This window comes from Rhagoletis pomonella, unplaced genomic scaffold (assembly GCF_013731165.1).
Source record: "Rhagoletis pomonella isolate Grant_MI unplaced genomic scaffold, Rhpom_1.0 Rhpom_scaffold_00010, whole genome shotgun sequence".
Lineage (NCBI taxonomy): Eukaryota > Metazoa > Arthropoda > Insecta > Diptera > Tephritidae > Rhagoletis > Rhagoletis pomonella.
Genome location: NW_023458564.1, coordinates 37,144,869 through 37,162,724, shown reverse-complemented (window position 1 = coordinate 37,162,724; position 17,856 = coordinate 37,144,869). Strand labels below are relative to the sequence as shown.

The 17,856-nt window shown below is 34.8% G+C and overlaps 1 protein-coding gene across 1 annotated transcript in view; it reads right to left on the bottom strand.

The window, feature by feature from the left end:
- Window positions 1–14,191: 14,191 nt before the first annotated feature.
- The window catches only part of LOC118746373, a 54,375-nt gene continuing 50,710 nt past the window's right edge, over window positions 14,192–17,856 (bottom strand). Inside the window, exons 14-15 of the mRNA XM_036480228.1 lie at window positions 16,962–17,064; window positions 14,192–15,050 (exon numbers count right to left, since the gene is read on the bottom strand). Coding sequence (XP_036336121.1) covers window positions 14,913–15,050; window positions 16,962–17,064 — 241 coding nt within the window. The 3' untranslated portion in view covers window positions 14,192–14,912. The remainder of the gene's footprint in view (window positions 15,051–16,961; window positions 17,065–17,856) is intronic.

The following is a 17,856-nucleotide window of genomic DNA, read 5'->3' as shown; positions in this document are numbered from 1 at the left end:
AGCGCGCCAGCGGCAGCGGAACGACGCTACTTGCAAATTCATTGGCGATATTTAGTTACTACAGAAGTGTAAGTTGTCACTCAAATGAAGTGATGTGTGTGTGTGTGTTGCGCAGCAAAAGGTAACAGCAATTTGATGGCAGTTCCTACACCAACACACACATATTTACATAGTACATACTACATAGTACATGCGAAGTTGCATTTGCATACACTTTACGCGCGAGTGCAAGAAATTTGACGCACCCTTCTTCATGGAGTTTTGCATTTTAGTAGCACATTTGAAAAACTATTTAGCCCAGAAACGCTATCTTCATATTAGCTACTTACTATTAGAAGTTATGTATATACATTAGGGTGGACCAAAATTAAATATGAAAAGTTAAAGTCGGAATTTGTATGCTCTCACCCCCTAGGATTGTTCTATATCGAAAAAAACATACCCCTTTTGAAATCAAAAAATAATAAACAACTTTTCGTAGAAATGGTATAGAATTCTTGACAATCAATATTTTTCGATTGGAAAACTCTGCTTCTCTTCAGAAGATTCCCCACAATAATGTCCAATTTTTATTGAACCATCTTTTCACAGTAACTTTATTTTATAGATCCGCCAAAACCTCAGAAAATGCCAGAAATTGCAATGGGGGGATAAAAAATCTTTAATATTACAAAAAAGTAAGTGCGCCTGGACCACACTGGAGAACTGAAACTTACGGTACATATCTATTTTATCTCATAACCAATATATATAAAAATGTACATATATACATACATCTGGTTTTGCTTAAGGTTCTATTTTTTCTTTTTTTTATCTAGATCCCTACCTTTACCCCTTATCGTTCTAATAACATTTACGTTAATCCGTTTTCCTTTATCTTCATTTTTGTCTTTATAATCTATCGATAACGAAATCGATAGCAACATCCAACAAAATATCGATAATCAAACCGATAAAAATATTTTTATTTATTTAATAATACTATTGGTAGCAAAAAAAATCGATAAATAATCGATAGCACAATCGATCAATATTTGACGACAAAATCGATAACAAAATCGACAAATAATCAATAACAAAATCTACGACAAATTCGATAGAAAATATCGATAACAAAATCGATAAATAATCGATGACAAAATCGATAAATAATCGATATCAAAATCAATAACAAAATCGTTAAGAAAATCGATAAGAATATCGATATAAAAATCGATAAAAATATCGATAAATAATCGATAACAAAGTCCATAAATTACACAGGTCAACAACGTTTTGTTCTAGGAAAGTGTAGGGTCATTTTCGAAGTAATTTTTTGCGTAGAATCCGAATCCGGGGTTTAAATTGCTCTATCACGTCAGGATTTTGAGATATCCTAACCTAAAAGTGCAAAAACGCTGTTTTTGCCCATTTTTGAGGTTATGTAGCTACGAAGATTTTGCTCTTCATAAAAAAGAAAAAGTGGTATTTTAAAGTATAAGTCTTCCTCTTTTAAATGCCGTTGAGTTTGCTTAAATATCTTTATTTTTCACACTGAGATATCGCATTTTGAAGATTCCATGTTTGTGAATTTTTCGATATTCGAAAATCCATTGAGATAACATGAGACGTGATACGGTCGATTACATTCACAAACATGGACACTTCAAAATGCGATATCTCAGTGAAAAATTAAGATATTTGAGCAAACTCAACGGCATTTAAAAGAGGAGGACTTATACTTTAAAATACCATGTCTACTTTTTTATGAAGAGCAAAATCTTCGTAGCTACATAACCTCAAAAATGGGCAAAAACAGCATTTTTTGCACTCTTAGGTTAGGATATCTCAAAGTCCTGACGTGATAGAGCAATTTAAACCCCGGATTCGGATTCTACGCAAAAAATTACTTCGGAAATGACACTACACTTTTATAGAACATTCCGAACCCATTTTTTTGCAGACCTGTGTTATTTATAGCAAAATCGAGAGCAATAAAATCCTGACTTTCCTGGTTTTTGACCACACTAATATACATGCATACCTATGTATGCATTGTCATATCGAGCTATTACTGTTTTAACGCATCTCACACATCCCCCCATCCGCATCTTTTCCAACATTTCATGCATATTGACTTTGAAGTGCACTTTAGTAACTTTTGCTCATTTCGCATAAATATGTTTGCCCAAAATTTCATATTTTTTTCTCGAGTTGTTAACTTCAAACTCGAAGCGTTGGCAACATGCAAGAATAATAGTCGCACCAAAAAAAAACCCAAAAAAGTGCGATATTTTACCCTTTCGACTGCAGATTTTTCGAAGCGGAAATAATTTTATTATTTTAATACAATTTAAAGCGCTTCTTCATCCAGCTTGTTGAGTAACTATGCAATACGGTCCAGCGAGCGATCAGCATGATGCTCAGCTGGTGCTGGTGCTGGCGCTGTCGCTGTCACAGTCGCTTTATGCTTTTGCAACAGCTGTCTTTGCCAGGCTGACTCTCTTTCCGGCTGCTTAACTCGTCAGTCCTTCAGCTTGTCTTTATTTTTTTTGTCTTGTTCTTCAACTGTGCATTTAGCTATTTTCGTTCGTCGCTAGTTGCGCAACGTAAAGCTCTGGCTGCACTGCAGCTGCTTATGACTTTGATTTGAATTTTTTCACAAGTATTATGCTATCATAACCGAAGCGTGACAGACAGTTAAGACTACATACAGTTGCTCGACTGCAGCGAACTAGTTTTTTATTGCTCTTATGCCAATTTCTGGAAGTAAGTAATAAAAATCAAGCAAAAAACCTAACGGCAATTCTTTTTTTTTGATGGAAATAGAATTACGAGTATTTCTTGGAGGAGAAAAAAATGAGGGAGCTAAAAAAAATCAATCCTCAGAAGAGGCTTATTAGGATTTGTTTGGCGCCTTTTAAAAAACAAAAGGTTTACAAATTGAAAAATTTATGAAAACGTCAATTTATAAAGCTTTTAAAACCTACTTTTTTTTCGTAAATAAGGCCATTCGCAGTTAGTGTGCAGTAAGTACAAAAAAAACGAGAAAACAGGAATATCAAGTATTTTTAGTTGACCCTGAATAGGTACGTCCAAGGAAATGCGGGGAGGTGGGTCCATAACTAGATTTGCCTCGAGATGAACTCCTTAGGTAGGGTGCTCTAACGCTACTCTACAGTCTTAGTATAAACCAGGGTTTCGGAGCGAAATAAAAAAAATTTATTTATTTATTTATATATCGAGCCCTAACCGCCAAAAAAATGTGGGCGAATTTTTTTTTTTTTTAATTTTCTTTTGGATGCAGAAATGCATCCACATGCTTGAGGAACATTTCTGCAACCAAACGAAAATTATAAAAATTGCCAAGTTAATTTAACTTATTCAAAACGATTATTAACCGAATTTTTTTTTATATTATCGAGAATTTATTATTATTTATTTATTTACTGAACATTTTTGTAGAAAAACAACAATAAAAATATTTCCGAATAAATCGTTACTAGGCGAGAAAATAAAATCAAAGTATTTAAAATTTTTCTTTAAGGAACTAAGGAGCAAATTATTATTTTTTAGTTCTTTGCTCCAGTTCCGCTCCAGCTAAAATCCTTTGCTCCTTTGCTCCTTTCTCCTTTGCTCTGCTCCACTCTGCAAATTTCTATGAAATTCCTTTTTCCCATGAAGAGCTTAGGGAAAGAAAGGCCGAAATAACACTCCTAACAAAAAAACATACAACAAACCGGCTTTTTAGTCACCCTCTCTCTATGAGATGAGGCTAAAGCTCTCTACCAAGGTCAAATATGTAGTTATTTGAAATTGTACAGTAAGTATGACGTGATTAGGAATGCTACAGGCACTTCCAGAAAAGTCAGACCCGACCACTACATTTGCAGGGCAGCGGCATAGTACACTGAATGGACCCAGCGGTTGTCCATTCCATCCTTTTCAATGCGGTCTTAGTTAAATTCACAAATAGGACCAAGCAGGATAGGATTTAATGAACAGCCTCTATGTTAATCACGAGAGCGCTACCATCCACCCCCATTAAGAGGCTTTAGAAATTCTACAAAATTTTCGCCTCAACAGCCTTTAGGGTGAGTTTCAGGCCAGCTGCAGCGCAACCATATGGAATGCAGCCCATTCCTGGAGAGACATCAGGTTGGATCATTCGAAAATTCTGATAACTAGTATGCTTTGAAAATAGGTTTTCTACTAGAATTCCAGGTAGAAACGAATGAGAAGAGCGTACAAGCGTGAATCTAAGCTCCAGCGCCATTTTTGCCTATGGCGAAAAACTAAACTAGTATAAGGTTGATAGTGGCATCCACTTCCAGGACCTTTCATCAGACTTGTACTCCCTGGGCAGCGTCTCCCAGGAACCCGCCGCTTGGCTCAGTGTTGCCTCAAGCTCTACATAGGCTACCATTATTTACTCCTACATCCGAGCTGCGGTTAGATCCCTACGGTGCAGCAGCACCTACTCGTAATGGGATTCGACTGTAGGAAGACTCTCAACGTGGTATGGGTTCGCTACAGACGAGCTCGCTAGTATGGGGACTAACTTACAGCCAGTTAACTCTGCACGTACTGCACCATCTTAGATCAGCATACTGCGAACTGGCATACTACTGAACAGAACTGGCCAAGTAACAAAGTAAACTCAGTTGAGCGTTCTATTATCAAAGCAGTGGTAGGCAAATTCACTGGACACTGTGATAACTGATTCGACTACTTTATAATTGTTTTCTATCGTGGCAGTGACTTTAAAAAAAATACTATTTATATTATTTAATAATTATTTCTTCCAGTTCCTCGCTGATCGCGGCTCTGTGGATATCCGCAATCTTCAATGCTTAGTTTAAAAAAAACACTGTGGTTCCCCACATTCGAAGTGAATGAACGGAATAGAAGCTGGCTCACGTGGCATTATTCGCCTTATTGTGTTTCTCTGTCGGGAGTGCAGAAAGATGGGAAACAATCTGTGCTTCATTGTGAAACAGCAAAACTCAAAATAGTCCGTTCGAACGAGCTGATTTCGGGACTGTCAATCAATTGTTGGGCGACATGAGGCTAAGTAAAGATGGCAACGAAAAGGTCGTCAATAATGTCCACCAGAAGCAGAACAAGTCGTTAAGGTTGGCTTGGGAAAATCTTAAGCATTCAAAGGCCGCCTTGGGTAACCTCCTTGTCTTCGTGAAGAACGAGGACATCGGCTCAACTATCATTAATTCAAAAACCTAAGGTAATGAATTGGGACGTTAAAGAGCTAACTGATGCTCACTACCACCTTTTTATAGCATGGAATCCGAAGAGGAAATGGTTTTTTATTACCTCGTTTAAATTTAGCGCATGGCTTGAAAAAGATTCCTTCTTTTTAGTTCGGTTCTAATCAAACCCACATGATACGCCTAATCAATTGGCTCGTTAAGGCTTCGTATGCTATTCAGAAGTCACTTTACTTTGTTCGTATCTTTTTTTTTATTTTTATCTCTTCTAAGTATGTACATTAGGGTGGTCCAAAAAAATTTATGGGAGAAATGTAAAATCGGAAATTTAATGCTCTCACCCCCTAGGATTGTTCTACACCGAAAAAAAGTATACCCCTGTTTTTTTATTTTAAAATCAAAATATATTTAGAGGTCGCTCAAAGCGCTCAAAGTTTCCAATGTATTTTGTATGGGGAAAAAAGACTTTTCGTAGAAATGGCATAGAATCCACGGAAATTAAAATTTTTCAATCCGAAAGCTCCGCTTCTCTTCAGAAGACTTCAGAGAATAATGCCCAATTGTTTATTTAAACGGTTTTTAATTTAAACTATTTTTTCTTTTGTATATTTCTGTTTGTATATTTGATTTTTTTTTTTGGGATTCGGAGATCCTTAAAAAATAGTTAAAATTAAAAAATGTTTAAATAAACAATTGGGCATTATTCTCTGAAGTCTTCTGAAGAGAAGCAGAGCTTTCAGATTGAAAAATTTTGATTTCCATGGATTCTATGCCATTTCTACGAAAAGTCTTTTTTCCCCATGCAAAATACATTGGAAACTTTGAGCGCTTTGAGCGACCTCTAAATACATTTTGATTTTAAAATAAAACAAGTAAGAAATTCTAAGTTCGGGCGGAGCCGAACATTGAATACCCGGCGCAAGTATTAAATATATGTTTTCCACCTTTCTGAAAGCTACCGCTACATGATAAGCCGGGGTGTATAAATATTAAGTAAATTAGCGTCCTTCAATTTCGAAATATTGAAATATCAAGCATTTCTGAAATTTACCGTTATATGAAAAGCGGCGAAATTTTCGTCCGATTTCAACAATTTTCAACGGTTTGCTTTTATGTGGCAAGCACAATAACCATACCGAGTTTGGTACAAATTGCTAGAACGGTTAGCGAGATACATATATGTGATCATAAGTGGGCGGTGCCACGCCCATTTTCCAAAATTTTATCATAAAAGTAAACGTCTTGGTAAAGAATTGTTTCAACCATCAATTTCGAATAAATTAGCTTTAATATTTAATGATTTATCAAGGATCTCGTATTTCTCTAAATTACCGTTATATGGGATGTGGGCGTGGTTATTGTCCGATTTTAAAAATTTTCGGCCGTTTGGTATGCTCTGCCAGGGCCAACAACTGTGCCAAGTTTGGAAGAAATCGGTGCAGCGGTTACCAAGATATACACATGTAACCATAAGTGGGCGTGGCTACGCCCATTTTCCAAAAAAATTTAATATTCTTATTTTTCGTCTAATAATCATTGCAAATATCAATTTTGAGTGAATTATCTTCAGTAGTTACTAAAATATCGCAGTTTTCGTATTTCTGAAAATTTCCGTTATATGGGAGGTAGGCGTGGTTATTGTCCGATTTTGCCCATTTTCAATACCGTCCGTCCTATGCCCAAAAGAAGTGCAAGTACCAAGTTTCGTTAAGATATCTCAATTTTTGCTCGAGTTATCGTGTGCACAGACGGACGGACGGACGGACGGACAGACAGTCACCGCTTAATCGATTTCTCTTTTCATTCTGATCATTTATGTATACATTTGTCTATATCTATCTCGATTCGTTTTGCCTGTTACAAACAACCGTTATGTGAACAAAGTTATAATACCCTTGTGCACAAGTGCGCTCGGGTATAAAAACAGGGGTATACTTTTTTCGGTATAGAACAATCCTAGGGGGTGAGAGCATTAAATTTCCGACTTTAATTTTATTTTGGACCACCCTAATGTACATCCATACACCAATTCATTTTTATTTCATTTGACTTCCGAAAATTTATTGTGTGTCCCTTTTATGAAGCGTAATATGCATTTTAATTTAACCAAGCGTACGGTCAGTGTGCCCAATCAAATCAAATAGAGTTGGGAAAATACATAACACACACAGACGAATGCATACATATGCACATACATACATACATACGTACATGCCTAGTAGGTTGCATGTAGTTAATGGTTGGAAAACTGCCTTTAGTGTCATTGCGGTTGGTTAAAAGCATATTGAGTACCGAATAAAGGCATCCATACAACACACAACAACAAAATACATACAAATAAATTTTCATATATCCTACATGACCAACACCCTTCGACGAACCCTACGGCCACTCAATGGGTACATGTCATTCTTCATTGTTACTATCCGTGCGATGAGGGAATTGAGTTGTGTCCGAAAGTCAACCGCGTGAAAAAGCCGAAAAAGCTTTTGTATATTATATGCAACAGTAGCCTACAAAAAAAAAAAACATTGAGAAAAAATCAACAAAAAATAAATAAGAAAAATGTTGTTTGTGAAAAAATGAATGCACACAGTTAACGTGATAAATCAAATTAATGAGAAAATCACGAGCAATAAATTTGTTTAACTATCGGATTTATCATTTGAATGTTGAGTGGCCAACAACATGAATGAAGAGCATACAGAGCCGCAGCAGCGCAAAACATATGCCAGCCATGGCTTTACTGACATACTACTATTTGGTTAGCTTTACATCTGCAGATACTTATGTATGTGCTGTGGAAAATATGTTTGTTGATTTGAATGCAGGATTTTTGTTAGCCAATAGCCTTTTTGCAGTTGGCAGTAGCAAACATGAGAAATGCTGGTGTACATCTTTACAAATATATGAATACATGTATGTACATTAAGGTGGTCCAAAAATGTATGTAAAAAAAATAAGGTCGGATTTTTAATGCCGGCACCCCCCTAGGATTGTTCTATATCGAAAAAAATATACCCCTATTTTTTTATTTTGAAAAAAAAATATAAAAATAGGGAGTGCTCAAAGCGCTTAAAGTTTTCCATGTATTTTATATGGGGAAAAACAACTTTTCGTAGAAATAGTGTAGAATTCTTGAAAGTCAACTGTTTTCGATCAGAAAACTTTTCTTATCTTCAGGAGATTCCCAGTAATAATACGCAATTGTCTCTTTAACCATTTTTTCATAGTAACTATATTTTATAGGTCCTCCAAAACCTCTAGAAAACGCAATGGAAAAATCTTTTATCATAAAAAATGGTTAAATAAACAATTGGATATTAATACTGGAAGTCTCCTGAAGAGAACCACAGTTTTCCGATTGAAAAATATTGATTTTTAAGAGTTTTATACCATTTCTACGAAAAATGGTTTTTTCTCCATATAAAATACATGGAAATCTTTGAGCGCTTTGAGCACCCCGGCATTAAAATTCCAACTTAATTTTTTTGGACCACTCTAATGTATATATATACGTTTCTTTACTAACGTTACGTGATGAATTAAAACGTAGATAGCCATGGCGTATGAGTAACATTTTAATAAGGTTGGCTTATGTTGCTTAATAAATCATTTGGTTGTGCTAACTATGGCTCTATTACAGAGATATCGGAAAAAATTTTCTTAGGTATGAATGGAACATCATTTAGTTGAGACTCTTTGAAAACTAATCATGTCTGTAATCGCTCTTAATCACGCCATACGTTTAAATTAATGCTTCATTTTCAATTATATTTGATTGAGCAAATTAATTAGCTACACGTTTACGTAGCATATGGAGGAATTAATAAAGAATTTTTCTTCACTACTTTTACACATTCTCATTTGCTTACACGTGCATCAGAGAAAGAAACCCCTAAATGTGTTGCTTTAATTTATTCAACTTTTCGTACTATAAATTGGCAGCCGTTCTCTTATCTACATCTATATATTAATACGTTAACATAAATTTATTCCCCGTTCGTTTAGCGATTCTTCCGAACCAATTTCAAAAGATAACAAATTTGGAAAAAAAATTTTCTGTTGATAAAGAGAACTTTTATGGTTTCAAAATTGGTTAAAACTTACGGCCAGAATTGTCGTTTAAAAATTTTCGTATTTATGTTTACATATTCATTGTTGCAACTTGTTCAATTTGAGTTGTTTTTGTATTTTTTTACTTTGTACTGAAAATGAAACTTTGTAATTGAATTAAGTTGAATTTTATTTTTAAAACATGTGGCGACGCCGCTAAATATAGTTCAGAAATAAAGATTTCTCAAACCCATTCGATTGATACCCATATCTTAAAAATTCATTTGGTAATTTGAAATAAATTTTTAGACAGGTGGAAACCCTCTTCCAACATCTCAAAATATTCTTAATGTTTAAACTAAAGACTTGTTAACTCTTTCGTTTGACATCCAAATTTTGACATTTCATAAGACTTTTGGATAAGTTAACTAAATTTGACATTTCAAGCAGTTGGCAACCCACTTCGAAATATTTTCAAACTGCTACTTTCTGAGCCCCCTTTTGTTTGGCAGCCATATGTTGGAACATTTGATTCCTATTTAATTTCATTTTTTAAACAATTGGCAACCCTCCTAAAGTAAAGTTAAAAATGAAAGATTTTCAAAACCATTTCCATTGGTACCTATTTTGTAATATGTATTTTTTTTCAAAAAAGTAAAACCTTATTGCATATCAGCAGTCCAAGCCTTTTAATTTGCCGTTATTATGGCATTGCTTATTAAATAATTTGAATACAATTGTTCTACAGGTGGCAACTATGTTCGAAAATATAAAACCGGTTTGCACATCTCCAGGTGCAGATCTTTTATCCTGAATAAAAAATTCCTTCGCGTATTATATATATAGATTATATATATATGTAGATAGTTACTTCGTATGGAGAAAATGATTGACATCGTCAAAAAAATCAACGATAAGTGCCACCTGCTCCAAAATTGCACTTTTTAAACTAAAATTGAATGAACTATAAAGCTGCATATTCCAAATATATTAAAGAATTTTATTTAAAAAGCTCGAATTTTTTATAAAAGGTTGTTAATTTTTTTTTAATTGCACAAAGATGGAAACTCGAATTTATACAAATTTTGTTAAAGTATAAACTTTATTTTTTATAAGAAAATAATTTAGTTTAAAAAATAATAAAGTAAATAGTCAAAACTTGTAAATGTGTGAGTGTCCTATAGTTCGGATGTGCACTATACAATGCGCATATACCCAAATACGTAAAAATAAACTCATAAAGGCAAGCATAATTTTGTTATGCAAAAAACAATTTCGCACTTTCACTGGACGTAGTAGAATTTCATTTACTATTTTAATTTTTTCTTCCAACATTGCTTTGCTTCACTTTACACATTCTCTTGCTCTACACTCATATCCGTGTAGCTGTTGCAGCTAGCACAGGCGTTTGTGACAGCAATGAATGCAATGAAAATTAAAATAGCATACCAAACAATCTGGTTACACAGCAAAGGCAGCAGCGGCAGCAGCGGCGGCAGCGAAAGTCGTAACAACAGGAAATGCAGGACACCAGGCAATAGAGCAGGCCAAGAGTGTTGCAAAAACAATAGTTACAACTGTAATGTACATTAGGCCGAACCAGAAAAACAGTTTACCATATACCCCTCAGGCAAAAATATTTTTGAACGGTAATTTCGAAAAAAAAAATTTTTTTGCAGAACCTACATGTTTTTGGCAGAACCTACATTCGTCAATCAACAAATTTTTTTAAAATAGTTCTACACGTATAATCCAAGCGCTTTCTTAACAAAAGTGTATTGTTTTTTGGAGAGCTTTATTTTACTGACCCCTACTTTCGGCAAAAAAAAATTTTATTTTTCGAAGTTTTATAGCAAAAATACCTTGATTCAGAGTTTTTCTGTTATGGTTTAATGTGCACATGTATATGTATATTTATGTACATTAGGGTGCTTCACTCTCCATACAAAAAAAAAAAATTGGTTATGTTTTTCCACTGCAAATATGAAATGTATTATATTTTAACACATCCGCTAAAATAATTCGCTAAAGTATTAAGATCTATGTAAGCTGTGCCTATTTATAAATACCTCAGAAAAAGGAGTTTTTTATGAATGAAACTGCTTTTTTATATTTATTTCTAAAAAAACACAAATTTTAAATTTTTATCAACGGAATCAAAATAATAAGGCTTTTGGAATTATTTACAAATCGGTCTAGCTCACATAAACCTAAATATTTTTTCGAAATATTTTGGCGAAGATCTTAGACTATAATAAACTTTTTTGGTGGTACGCCCTAATGTACATACTTACAATCAAATACAAATGCACATTGCACACTATCCTTTGACTTTTCGGGCAAAAACATTCTTTTGAGTATACATATGTCCATATGTACTCGTATCATTTGTAGTATGCAGCACCATAACAAGCGAACATTTGCATTGGCGACAACTCCTTGCATCATTTCGTTCATTTGTTGCGTGCGCCGGGCGGCAAAACTGCTGACATGTTAATTTGTATGTGGTAATTGCATTTTTAAATATTTAAATTTAATTCACATTTTAAATTGTCAACACATCGTACACAAGTCCTTCTGTATTGGTCAGAGTGACCTGTATACATATATGTACATACATATATGTATATCCACGTCGTTGCAGGCAGAGCAATGCTTCGCAACATGTATTGCGACTTTTGCTACGACAACACGACATAAAAATTGTCAACAAAGCCAACATATTAATCAGTATTTTATTCGTTATTAATACGAAGGGATACATAACAAGCTGTTTAAAGATTCTTGGTGACAGATAGAGGAGAAATATTTGCACAGAATTTATTACATTGGAGTTGTATTATAGCTGTATTAAAATTAAAATATATTAAAATTAATATAAAGATATCGATAACTCTATTTTTTTTTTAACATACAGAGCAGACCAGAAGGTTTGTGATTTTTTTGTATACATTTGGTAAATTTAAAAATTTTCATAGAAATTTCAAACTTTTTAAACAGAATTTTCACGTAGTTTCTTCCTTATAAAGTACTAGTGTGTCCTCACTCGCCTCGCTAAATATACGAAATAGCTGCGTATTATATTAGGTGTAATTTATTTCTATTAAACTCAACATAATTAAACTCAGCCAAAAAATAAGAGATTTAAATATTTTTATCTTTTTTAGCCCTCTTCAAATTTTTTTACACTAAAACCTTCTTAAACTTCTTTCGTCTGATACTCATATCGTGATACATATTTTAATTACCTAATTTCCTGAATTCATGTGGAATTGACTCTTTCAATCAGGTGGTAACCCTTTTCCATTTAGTTAAGCAATAAAGCCTTTTTTAAATTATTTCGGTTGAGACCCATATTGTAGTAATCCATTTAACTTATTATTTAATTTGGTGGCAACGCTCTTCAAACACCTAAAAAAAATCTAAAATTTCAAACTAAAAATTTCTTAGTACCCTTTTGTTTGCACATTTGCACTCGTGTATAATTTAATTGGATTCAACTTTTCAAACAGCTGACAACCCTGTTCAAATTTTTTTCAAACTACAATATTCTTATGCCTCTGTCGTTTCACACCCATTGAATTTGACCTTTTTAAAGAGGTAGCAACCTTCTTACATGTGGTTTAAATATTAAGCCTTTTCAAAACCATTTCGATGTATATCCATATTGCAAAGATTAATTTAACATATAAAATAATTTGAATTCAACTCTTTAAACAGCTGGTAACCCTGTTCAAATTATTTTCCAACTACTTTGAAAAATTCAGTTTATATGGGAGGTGCAACACCCCATATGAAGTATTTCCTATATTCAGACAAACGTCTCGGCACCCGCATCAATATTAACAGTTAGAAGTTTACAGAAAAAGACGACATCGTTTATTTGGGTACCATAGTTAGCACCGACAATAATTCCATACCGACAATAAACTCATACCTCAGCAGAATAAACGAAGATATGCCCAGCATGCGGAGAATCACCACACGACTCACGGCACCTCTTCGCATGCCCCCATAACCCCACCCAGCTAACGCCCTTGTCCCTATGGACAGATGCTGTTGAAGTTGCGCACTTCCTTGGGCCTCCCCTTAGCTGAAACAGACGACAACGTTGATGGATGAATCGATCCGAGCGGGGCTTGGTAGCCGCTACAACAACAACAACAAAAATAATTCCGTCCTCGAAATTCAACGCCGAATCACTGTTGCCAACAAGTACTACTTTGCGCTGAGTGGGCAACTGAGAAGTAAATTCCTCAAAGCACTGCCGCCAAGAGCCTCACACCTTATCCGTGCAAAGGCTGGGCAAATAGGCAAAACGTGTTTCGTTGTCTCATGCTTTTCAAGACAGGAAGGGCAAACGGGGTTGTCACGAATACCGATCATAGTCAAATGTTTGCGCCACGAGAAGTGACCAGTCTACAATTCCACAAAGTATCTGCAGGTCTATCAGTTCAATGAAAGTAAATGGCTAAGTAGAACTTCTGAGATTGGGGGTGGCTTAGCTGGCTAAAGTTGGGAGTGCTATAATTAGTTGCAGGTCTGGTACTCCCGAGAGACGTGACAACCAGGGTAAATCATAAATTTGTCGAAACTTCGCTCGCCGAACTCTTTTTAGCCATTCTTTGTTAATACGTCAAGAGAGTTTTCTTTCGTGAGGGTCTCATACTTATATGCTAACTAAATACTTAAAGAGAATAAAATTTACATAACTACTTTCAAAAAGTGTACGAATTGAGTTTAAACAGTGCATTTAAAGTCAGCTCTAAAAAATAAAGTAATAGCTACTTACACTTTTTATTCCACCCGAAGAAAAACTTCAAAATTCAATGCTTTAAATGCAACAATATATTTGTGCCGTTTTGTGCTTCTAAGTAGGTGCCAAAAAACACTTTTCTTTTTTTTTTTTTGTTCTTCCAAATATCCAACACACTACAAAATCCTGTCAGGCTCAGCGAGCATCCTTAGCATAAGCTAGATTATTATCAGCTACCAAATTTAATACGCCATCCCGGTTGAATTATCGCCACCTGCTGTAGTGCAGCTAAAAATATGCAATTAACCATATTGTCTCAGCGTCCAGCACGTCAATGTCACCGCCCGTGACGGTAACTCATTCAGTGTCTAAGCTGCTACCGATGCGGTACGGCAGCCAAAGCCACTGAAGGCATGCATTAGTGCCAGAGCTGAGAGTAAGTAATGTAAAGTTGTGCATTGTTAAGTGCGAGTATGTGTTTGTGTTTTAAGTATAGGCATATCAGCAGTCTAGGTAGCCTTCTATGTATGTAGTTCCTTGTAGCTATCATATAGCCACAGCGGCATGACAGCCTGCAACACTGACAGGTTGTGAAGCTCTGGAGCATCGCACGTAGTTAGATATACGAATACAGAAAACTATGAACTCACTAGATATGTAGCAGGGGCGCTATTGTAGCGGGCGTGCAAATTTTTGGCTGTGGCTTCTGCAGCGGTGTGCTACATAACATTTAGTATCTTGTTTAGATGTCACTGTCCCAGGTAGGTACATAGTACATACATAGGTGGTACGTGGCAGCTCTGCAAAATATCACTGTTGTGGATTGTCACTGCCTGCTGTGGCAGACAGTAGCGGCGACCACAGCTACGCATACCAACCAACTCATTTCCTTCGACTTATTTTCGTGCTGCCTCCTCATCAACGTAGCGTTGCCATAATTTATGTTGTATAAGCTCAATGCTGAGTGCCAGTAAACTAACTGCATAGCCAAAGATAAGAACCAAAAGTGCTGATGCAAAGGTTTGTAAGTCCACCTGTGCGCGCGAGTGTGTGTGTGTGGGAAAGAAAAAAGGAGTATGATTAGTATGAGGAGAGTGCGTGAAGATTAGTTGGTAGTAAAATTTCTTATATTTAAATAGATGGCGGCGTAGTTTTATGCTTGCCTTATCTGTTAAAAAAAGTTTGCAAATTTTTAAGTTGTGCTGTGCATATTTATGGAAAGAATAAGTACAATTGCGAATCAGGATACGAATTACGAAAATTATAGAGAAACGACATGAAGCATCGATAAATGCATATGCTAATTATTATATCGTTAAGTATATCGACAATGGTATCATTAAATATATCAATAGTCAATCGATAACGATTTCAGTGAGCATTTATGTCAGCTAAAATATCGGAAATATAGCTCTAACTATTTCGATAATCATATATATCAATATTTAAAAGATATCGTAATTTTGGAATAAAAATCTATCGATATATGTACTCATTTATGCCAAAATAAGATGAATTTCGCACAAAGAATTGTGCTTAAATTCTTTGCACATTGGAAAGTGGATTTTTAGTTTAACAGTCAAAATTTACTGACAAAAGGGAAAAGTAACTTGTCACTTAAATTTCTTGTTAAAGTGGCACTTACTGTAAAAGAATTATCTTTTTTAAAGGATTTTAATGTAAAAACTCTAGTGATAGTAGAGAGTCCCAAGCAGTGTTGCCGTTGTATGACTAAAGGGGCAATTTGAACCTATTAAACCGCCAATACCCTTTGAACCGACTTTTGATTTTTTATCCTTTTCCAAAATATGTCCATTTTTCAGAGATTATTTTAGGAAATTTTATCTGAACCAATGCTTTTAAATAAATATATAACTTAAAACTTTTAAAAGAAATGCAACTTTTTTTTTGCAGAAACTCGATTTCTGTGTATGTTGGCAACCCTGTTTTGAATTTTGCTGTTATGGTTACTGGTACATGATATATGTATGTTACGTAAACAACGATCCTTTGGTTTAAAATAAAATTGTCTCTTTATTTGCAACATATTTATTAAAGATAAAACTTTAGATTTATTCTATTATAAGTACAGAAAGGCAAGAAATACGGTGACCCTTTTTTCATCAATCGCCCCTCTTTTACGACTTTCTGGTCTCAATTATTAGCGGCCTCCATACCTAGTTGTGGCGATATGGGCTACAGTCCATTTTGTCTTCCCTGCAAATATGTCCAGTTGATTTATTTGAGGCCTTTTTAGTTCATAATGCTTAGATTCAGAAATGAAGTCTTGCCTTGTTCATTTTTTTAGGTGAAAATATCGCCAAAGACCAGCTAACCTTTGGGGTGTTTAATTAGCTTATCTTGCGCATAGAGTTACTTATAATCCCTAGAGACAAGGGGAAACTGTTCAAGCTTTTCAAACACCAAGTCTTCGTCGGTTAATTTATTCCATATCTTCTGTAGTCATTTTCTACATAGAACAATATAAACAGTGCCTCATACAAAGTTTAGATGTTGATATTTTTAAGGACCACCCTAATGTACATACCGGATTCAACTCCTCCTAGTTATAGGACATTTTTCCAATTTCTTGTCTTTTGGCCTCTGAAGTGTCCGATCTAAATATATAAAATCGACTCACCTCAATGATAGTATTGTTCAAATATAGTTATTTCGGTTATTTGTCAAAACCTGATTTGATTTTGCATGCTAATCTAAAATCTAAGAAACTAAAGGTTTTAAATTTATTTTTATGCATTTTTAAACTTTATTCTGCACCCTGTACAATGATAAGATAAACTTATCCTTTCATATTTCTCGCTTCACTTTTTTGAGTTAATTGGAGGTTGCTTTCCTTTTACAATGATTTAAAGAAAAAAACTATCCTACCTACAAAGCAACTAAATACAAAACTATCTTTCGCTTACGTCAGTAAAAGTACTCACCCGCAAATCATCTGTATGTATTTGTTTAACGCAACGCGGTTTCGGTGAGTGCCACACTTTTCGCTGATAATCCATAAGGCCCGTTTCCGTGACACGTCGCAAACTGAAAATGCCCCGTACATAAATCAAACCTTTTAATATATGGAAATTTAATAGAATAAACGCGCATGTTAAATCAATGAATTTTTAATAGTGAAAAAACAAAAATTATCGCAACAACTTTTGCACCTGCGAAAAAAGTTTTAAACAATTTTTCATGGCACACACATTATCGCATAAAATATGTATGTACGTTGCGCTCACTCACAGGTGTTCTGTTCACCTAAATTCCTAGCATCATGGTACACATCTGCTTAAGTTTCTGCCTCTGGGCTGATGGCTTGCGCTTGTACATACATATATGCCTGTACATATACATATATGTTTGTATGTATGTATGTGCGACAATCAAACTTGCATTAATTTCCATTCAGTTTCATATTTCATTGGGGAATTTACAGGCAGGTATGCTATTACTTACATACTCATGCTAATTTCATATATCTGCCACATGCCACATATGTGGCACCGAAGCTGCTGCTCAATAGCCATATGGAATACGAGTATATATGTTTTTGCATATATTGTAAGTGGTAGGAAATAAAAAGATGTGTGGGAAGGCCGCAGTGGTTGGAGTAATAGGAGCGTTATACTAATAGTGAGGATCGAAGACTGAAGATATAATATCGTGAACAAACTATTTAAGAGAAGCAGCAAACAACTCATATGGAGCTTCAAAGGATGGATTAATGCTTTGGAAGCAAACAAATTTAGCTAGAGAGAATGTTGCACCAATTTTATTTAATTTTTTCTTTTCTTTTTGGAGTTGATATGTATTTCACATACTATGGTATTT